Source organism: Parus major, chromosome 3 (assembly GCF_001522545.3).
Source record: "Parus major isolate Abel chromosome 3, Parus_major1.1, whole genome shotgun sequence".
In the NCBI taxonomy this organism is placed as follows: Eukaryota; Metazoa; Chordata; class Aves; order Passeriformes; family Paridae; genus Parus; species Parus major.
In genome coordinates, this window is record NC_031770.1 from 41,889,936 (window position 1) to 41,898,451 (window position 8,516).

The following is an 8,516-nucleotide window of genomic DNA, read 5'->3' on the forward strand; positions in this document are numbered from 1 at the left end:
AGAGAAATCCAAATTACTGCTTTGATGTGCACTACATAGCAATTTCAGAGATATATGGAATGCTCTAAAATTCAAACTTGCTGTTCTTTTACTATCCTGTTCTTTTCCCATTGGAATTTCATAAGCAAAGCTCAAAACTAACATCTGTCTGCATAGTCTCTTTACACAAATGTGCTCCTGTCAGTTGATGGAGCTATTTGAATTAGCATATTTTAACTTGTTTAAATGACAATACAGGTACCCTGAGCAACTAACAAAACCAGTGTATAAAAAAAGAGATAGCAGGAAAAATAAAACTGTTCAGACAGATGAAAAGTGAACTAGGAAAAAAAAGTCTTGATAATAATTTTAGCAGGCTACACTGGAAGCCAGTCATATTAACAAGTTACCTTGATTTTGCAGAAGAAAAACTGCTTTTAACATTCAAGGTGATAGGATTTTGATACTGGTTGTTTGTGTGTTTTTCTTGGATCTATCTATAAGCCAAATATAAGTTTAAAATAGGCTACATTCCAACAGGGGATTCAGTTTATAGAAAAAAAAAACAAAAAACAGATGCTGATTTTTTTTCCCTTTCCTGATCATTAATGACTTCATATGACACAATAAATAGTGCAGGCCTGCTTAAATCATGGTGAAAATACATAGCAAATAAACACTTAAGAAAATAACAGGTAAACATGTACTCTGTATATGTCAGTAAGATACAGATTTACATAAAAATTAATTCTCCAAGTAATGGAGAAAAAGGAAAAAACATCAGACATTTAAATATTTTCACTTCCACTTATCAGGAAAGGTCCACTGTATGAAGATTCCTGTGAAAGAACTTTATGGACTTACAGGGAACATGAAATGGTTCAATTTATAGCATTAGTTAAATTCTCTTGTGCCATATCTTTAAAATCCCAAACACACAAATAAAACATTTTGATGTGGACACTTAACTTTTTTCCTGTCTTCCCTCCTCAATCTATCCCCTATTCCTTTACAAGCTTAAATGAAAGGGAAAAGCAGAATACAAGAGGGCACCTTACTTACTCCAAAACAAACAGCATGAAAGACTGCACCCCAGTTTTAAAATTTATATAGCTTAAGATACCACCACTTGACATTATAGGATGGCAATATGTAATTTTAACAACCTGCTGAGCGTTTCCTTCTGTAACACCCACACTGATATTCCATTTCCACAATATCCTGATATATTCGGGCAATGACATTCAGCCCCATATTCCTGAAAAAAATTGCAAATGCCTTACTGCTTCCTGCAGATTCATTTTTAGAATCCAAATGATTTGCCAACATATAGCATTGCCAACATATTAGCAATACACATCTTCTCCTAAGTCCTAATAAAAATCACATTTAGTAACAATTTTACTGTTGGGCAGGGAGTTAAGAACTGTTTGTACACCACCTGGCTGTATATTGCTTTGTACCACTGTAGCTTAACTACTGTCAAGAGTAGGTTATTTAAGAAAAGTAAGTGGACTAAATCAACTTAAATCACTTGCACTGGCTTAATTTGAGCAGTTTCCATCTACCACCTGAGCTTCACAGGACCAACCGTATTCTAATGTTTTCTTTTCAAACTGATTTAACTTAACCAAAAGTACTGCATATCAAATTATTTCTAAATTATATGCAGTTGCCAAAAGCCAAGCAAGCCTATTTTCTAGGCTGCCTGGTGGAATTATTTTTAAACAGCTTCCAGGCAGGCAACAAGGGTCACTCTGTCAGGACACACAGCACCCTTACAAAGGTGTCTATTCGATTCTGTAGTGGAGTATCACTGCAAGCAGCTTTCTAGTAGACAATGCCACTTCTCTCATCTGACACACCATCACTTTAATCAAACAGTATCAGTTATGCACAAGCTTTTAGATAACACATCACATTGAAAAACTGAAAAGGACAGGCAAGACAAAAGAGGAAAAAATAATAGGATTTCTAAGGAAAAAAGTGGAATGCTCACGTAATTTTGAAGACTAAGAATTAAGTTTGCTAAGATCTGTTTACAAGTTTATATCTACACAATTATATTTATAGATTATTCTAGGCTGGTCTAAAGAACAAGTGAGGGAGCACCATTAAGATGAATTTGTAATTTTTTTTTTACTTCACATGAAGTCATATTGTGCAATTTCTAAATTAGAAAAAAAGTGCTATAATATCACATTTTCTATTGTATTTTTGGAAGTGTCTAGAACACATGGAAAAAGTGACTGGCATTTATTTGTAATACACCTGAAATCACAAGACTGATAGGACAAAAACAAGTAAGGCACATGCACAGTTAGTGGACTACCTAATATTTAAACTGCATCTGTCAAAGGACATCACTACAATTGGACACAGAGACCCCAGAAAGCAGCAAACCACAGCAGCAATGGAATAACACAGAAGTTCAGCAAAATACTACAGTACCTACATGAAAGAGAAAAATAATGGGGAAAAGTGGTTACCCCATTTGGTATTAAACTACCAAAGAAGTCATTCTTGTTTCTCCAGCCCCTTCTATCTATGGCCCTGCTCTACTTTAAATGCATAAATTTGCATTTATGAAACAAGCAGCTAACAGTAATCCAAGAGCCATAGCATCTGTATCAGTCATCAGTTTCTAATCTAGCAGGTTGCAGGAAACAACACAAGCCTTCTACCAAAGAACTAATTTCTCAATGTCAACAAGCAAAAAAAAACCAAAAAAACACCTGCCTTAGTCAAGCCTTTTAAAAAGGAGAGGAAAAGAGAATAGCCCAATACGGACCTAAAGAGACTACACAGAATTTGCAATAGACCACCTTTTCATTGCACCCAAAGTTAAGTTTTATGAAGTAATCCATAAAAATAAGAAGTGCCTGAATTGCCAAGACAGTAATTTTGTCAATTGACATATGTTAGATTAAGAAAATATACATGTATGACATTTACGTTCTAGTGAGAGGACAGATTTATTACTGAAGTGCCTGGGCATTTAATCTCTTTTCCATTTATTACAGAATCATATAAAAGAAAGATCTATTAGCAGAAACTGTTACCTGTTATAGAGAGGAACATAATTTTCTATCTCCTTGCACCTTCTAGGAAGTGAGTATTACAGAAAAGGACATATGACAGTTTGGCATTTTTAACCCCTGGTATCTTCACTTGTCTCAAGATCAAGGTATCTGAAATCTCATTCAATGTCACAACACATAAGGGAATAGAGTTACATTAAAAATGATGCTGCAAAGTAAACAGTATTTAGAAATTAAAGCAGGCAATGCCTTCCTGTGATGAAAGAAACCAACAGAATTGAAGTGGTTACTTTTAACCCCCTTGTTTCACATACCTCAAGAGAAACACTCAAGTTCCACATAAACAGATTAATGACGGCAATACACATTTCCTTTCCTCCTTACTCAGACCATCAAAGAAACACTTAGGTACACTAAATCTGTAGTTTATGCAGAAAGAGAGGAAGAGTGTCATGTGTGTCATTATGTACAATGTCAATAAAAGCCTCCTTTTAACATTAACTGAAATAGTAGAGGGGTAAAAAAAAAATAAAAATATTAAAAGGAAGCTTTGTGTATGCTGAAAGGAGTTATTTTAAAGTTTTGTGCATACACAGCAAGAACTCACAAGGCTTGCCTCTTTTTCCCCTGCTTTACCCAGTGTTTGAGACATTTTTAATCAGTCACATACTCAATATGAAGCATCACCTTTTACCTCCAGCTTTATTTCATCTCAGCTAGCTCTAGTACAGTCACCTACCTAAAGTCTGCTCCAAAATAAAGAAAAAAAGGAAAACAAACAAAAGGGAAGGGAAAACTAGCACTATATAAAGGATAACCAGTTCCACAGGAAAAGCCTGCCTCCTTGTGGCTCCACTAGCCCTAAATTCGATTTCTCCAGTTCATTCCATTACACCCAGTAAATCTGGTGAGCCAAGGCAGTAACAGCCTTTTAGTTCACGCTGGTTTGGGGATTTGGTTTTCGGGAGGGTAGAATTGATGAAAAAGAAAAATGTTTCTAAATTTAGGAAGTGCTTGTGAAAGCAATCCATCACTCCTTACCAAAATATTGCTTTTAGCCTTCTCCTCTAGATGGGGTGGAAGATGACAGAGATTCCACTTAAAAACAACTGAGATTCTTTACATGGCAAAAATGCAAAAAATGCAAAAGCTTGTCAGCACTCTGGTACCTAAATCCAGAAGGGTACAAATCTTGGTTCAGCTGTGGCTTAACCTTGCAGGCCTCTCTGGATGCCTTAGCTTTCACCAATAAATCCCCATTCTGCCCACAGATCTCTTTCTGGGGATGCCTCTGAGGATTCCACTCTTGGCAGTGGCAAAGCATTTGGCACTTTGAACAAGATGCAGACCTTCCTCTGTCCAGCCTGAAGGGCTCAATTACATAGGGCTACTTCCTTAATACTTGGAAGAGCAAGTTCTTTAGAAATCAGCTGGAGTTTTTGGCTGGTTTTGGCATGGGGTTTTGTTGTACTGGGTGTTTTAATTTTCTTTTGATTTCAATCCAGTCACTCTATTGTGCAAGAGCTTCGTGGTTCAAGAACTTAAAATCTGTGTGACAAATATACAAATTCACACCAGTCTTAGAAGTGGATCACATCTGGATGACTTTGGCTTTCTATCCATCTTGCAGAAGCTGCTCCATTTTTATACAGGTCTGAGACAGAGCATGAACTGCTTTTGCTGTGGGTTATGAAATTTATCCATGAAAAGAAGGGAACTTCCACTCTCCACTCCAAAGGCTTTTTAATATAAAACACATTTAGTGAACATAAAAGCAGACCACATTTTTTTCATTCTCACAATTGTTAGGCTTGCAACTTGCTCTCTTCTCTGTCACACCCTCTGTATGGGATGCATTTCTTTAACCTTTAGGCATGTGAATCACTCACTCTTTCCAATCTACAACTCTGTGATCCAGCTGGAAAAGGAGTCAACTGATCATGGCTCTCTCATGTTAACAAAAATTTTGATTAGAGATTCACTGGTGGGAAGAAATTCAAAACATCTCTGTGCCCTACAAGCACATCTTGAATGAAAGGCTTTGATTCTACCCTTTTCTTCTTTTCAAGCAGATATTTCAAAAAAAAAAAAAAAAAAAAAAAAAGTTGTCACACACTAAATTCCAAGTGCGGAATACATCACATCTTTCTACTACAGTTTTTATGCCTAGGTCCAGAATGAGAAGCATTGCACCCTCTTTCTTTTGCTTGGTTTTGTTTCGTTATTTTTATTTACACATTTACCAGTGAGACATCTTGTCCTTTATGTGCTTTAGACTCTTTCATGCCTGCTCCGACCCTACCAGGCCGAAATACTGCACACAGAGCTGTGGATTACACCACTGTTGAGAGGGGCCAAAAACTTTATCAAGGCTGTACCACACACTGCAACATCCAAACAGCTTCACAGGTCTTATTAGAAAGGTAGTAAACAAAGAACCAAAATAAGCAGGAGCTTAGATTAACTCTGACACTACTCTAATAAGAAAAGCAAATTAGGGAAAAAAAAAAAAAAATCACTCTTTTCTCTTACTCAGGTGCAATCCTGGCAGAGGGCAAACACCTTCAACGCTACTGAAGAGAAAGAGAATTGGTGGTGTTCAACACATCACAGGACTGGGTGCCATATCAAACAAGTCCAGTATGTCTGAATAACACATTAGGTCTGTGCATGGGAAAAAAAAAAAAAGAAAAATATAATCCTTATGGAAAAACACATTCTGTTTGTACAACCAGATCTGTAATTAACATGCAAATTACTTACACAAATGAAGAGCTATCCCCTCCTGGTTTTTGTAATTTTATAGACTGAAAACAGCAGAGACTGCAATTTATTAAAAGTTGTGTTCTCCTATAAGCAACTCTGTTTCCATTATATTGAAAGAGTGGGCAAGTAACAAGGACTGTTTGAAGTCATACACATCAAGAACATTACTAGAGCAGGATTTCTGCTCATAAGTTTAAGACAGTTGTGGTTTTTTGCTTTACACCAGTGTCTGACACTAAGTTAATAAGCCTTTTGTTGAGATTCAAAAGCTATTTCACTACACACATCTTCCTCTACTTACATTTGCTAACCTACACTGAAGCCTGGGATTAAATTTTATGCTTCACTGACAGAAAATAGAATCCTAAATCACCAATCCACATATAATAGTTAATTTCCCCACTTGTTTCTTGTGGTCACAGTACCTACTTTCTTCCTTACCATGGCTTTACTTTAAACTTTCGTGTTTTTAAACACAGCACTGGGCTTCAGCTCAGCTCTATGAAATATCTCATTTTCTTTAAATTATCCTTACTACGCTTTCCCAATTACCGAGACCAGTAAGGTTTACTAAATTTTGTGCATAATGACACCAAATTATGCTACTTGAAGCAAGTAACAGGTTTATCGATCTCTTAAAACCATAATAAAAACTGCTGCTAATATCAATAATAAACAGCAACAGGTTCTAGCAGACAAAATACCAGACTCTTATTTGGAAACACTGGTTTCTTTCCTATTTTATTCTCACCAAGTCTTCTAGGTGACCTTGGGCAAATCACTACCCCCACACTGCAGTTTCCCCAGCAGTAAAAATTAATTGAACAGAATTGCAAATCTGTCTGGAAACTCCAAATGTAACACATCATAAGAGTTCAAAATGTATTTCCCTATCTACAGATACATTTGCCTTGATAGCTTTTCTTTATCCCATTACACAGCAGCAGTGTAAGATTGCTTTTACTTTCTAAATACACTCTGGTGGTTCTTCAGGAAAGGCTTTAGGCTACTGCCTTACTTTCTATCACATGCTTGATCTATTTCTTCTACTGTATCTACTTTGAAGGACCAGGAGCCTGTATGTGGCAACCCAGACTTACACTTATTTTAATATACTACGTCAAAAGTTGCTGTTGAACACATTCCTAAGGTACAGAGAGAATAAAAAAACAGGATGGAGAGGCAATTATCAGCGAGCAGTGACTCATTCGCTAGACCCTTGCTCACATAAGTAGCCATCCAAGTATTTGCTTCCACAACCTGACACAGTAACTAGTCATCAGCATTTTTTTACAGGGAATACATACATCTGATGAACCAAACTGCATCAAAGAAACATAAAAATACTCCTCTTTTTATGTATCAGCTAGACCTACAAAATACTACTATTCATTTAACAGGAGACAACCATTTATTTGCAAACAACACCATTCAAGTGTGCCTTCTTGCCCTAATCTGGGTTTTTTTGTAAAAAATTACATAATCATGAGATGCTTTACAAAATAGAATGCTTAAACACCAGTTTCTAAAAGCTCTCGATTTTGCTAATCCTTATAGCAGGGGAAACACCACAAAAGGAAAATCACTTAATTTTTCTAAGCAGAGATAGTGGACAAAGTTGCCAGTTCCCACATCATGCCACAAAAACCCGTTCTGATTGACACAAATGTGAACTGTGATGTGCTTAACTTCCAGCTGTGCCCCTGATCGATGAATTACTACACCACCTTGAAAAATCTGTTTAATAACTTGATGGCCTGAACACTGAAAAATTACTCATGTATTGTCCGCAGGGAACTTCTTGAACATTAGTAACACTCGTAACATGAGCTGTTATGAGAAGGAAGAGACAGACCTTCCACGCCACAGACATAAAACATGACAAATCCGACAATTTCCTGGAATATTGCAAAACCGGTCGGAAAGCGGTATCCTTCAGGCACAGCGCTAAGGAGAAAGCGAAGCGCTGTGCATCCGAAGGGAAAGCGCATTAGCAGCTCGGATCCTCGCGTGTTCTCTAGGTGGGAACACGAGCCCGAGGGACCCCGGTGCCGGCGGGGAAGGCAGGAAGGGGCAGACGCCGCTCTGTGCCGGGAGCGGAGCGGGGCCCCCCCGCCCCGGAGCGCAGCCCTGGCCCTGCCCACCCTCCCTTCCCGCACCAACTTCCCCCAGCCCGGGACGTGGCCGGCCGCAGTTGGATGAGGAGCGACGCGACGGGACTGAAATCGGTCTGAAGTCCACAAAGAAGCCATCTGCCTCGGGGAAGCGGGCTGGAGAAGGGCGGGCAGGAAGGGGGAAGGAGTAGCCCGGGGCAGTTTCACGTCGCCTGAAAGCGAGCGGTGCTGAAGAGATCCCCCCCGGCCGCCGCCCCTGCTCCCAGCCCGAGGGCCGCACAGCGCTGCCCCCCGCCCGGCCGGCCCCGCCGCCGGGGCAGCGAGCGGGCGCACCTTCCCCGGGCTGAGCTCTCACCTTCCTCCTGCCGCCTCCGCCGCCGCCGGCCAGCGCGGCGCTGCCGCCCGAGTACATGTAGTAGGCGATGCCCAGCACCCAGAGGAAGGCGAAGCAGAGCAGAAGCCGAGACCTGCGCCGCATCCTCCCTCCCGCGCCGCCGCCAGGCCACCAGGAAACGGCCGCCAGCAGCCGCCGCCTCCGCTCCTGCTCCTGCCGCCGCCGCCGCCGCGCAGGGTCAGGGGGCAGAGGGCGAGCGCCCGCCCCCCGACCAATCCCGCG

The 8,516-nt window shown here is 40.0% G+C and overlaps 1 protein-coding gene across 1 annotated transcript in view; it reads right to left on the minus strand.

The window, feature by feature from the left end:
• GALNT2 (polypeptide N-acetylgalactosaminyltransferase 2) overlaps positions 1–8,458 on the minus strand; it is an 89,664-nt gene extending 81,206 nt beyond the window's left edge. Inside the window, exon 1 of the mRNA XM_015622630.3 lies at positions 8,256–8,458. Within this exon, the coding sequence (XP_015478116.1) occupies positions 8,256–8,378 (123 nt within the window). The 5' untranslated portion in view covers positions 8,379–8,458. The remainder of the gene's footprint in view (positions 1–8,255) is intronic.
• Positions 8,459–8,516: the final 58 nt, after the last annotated feature.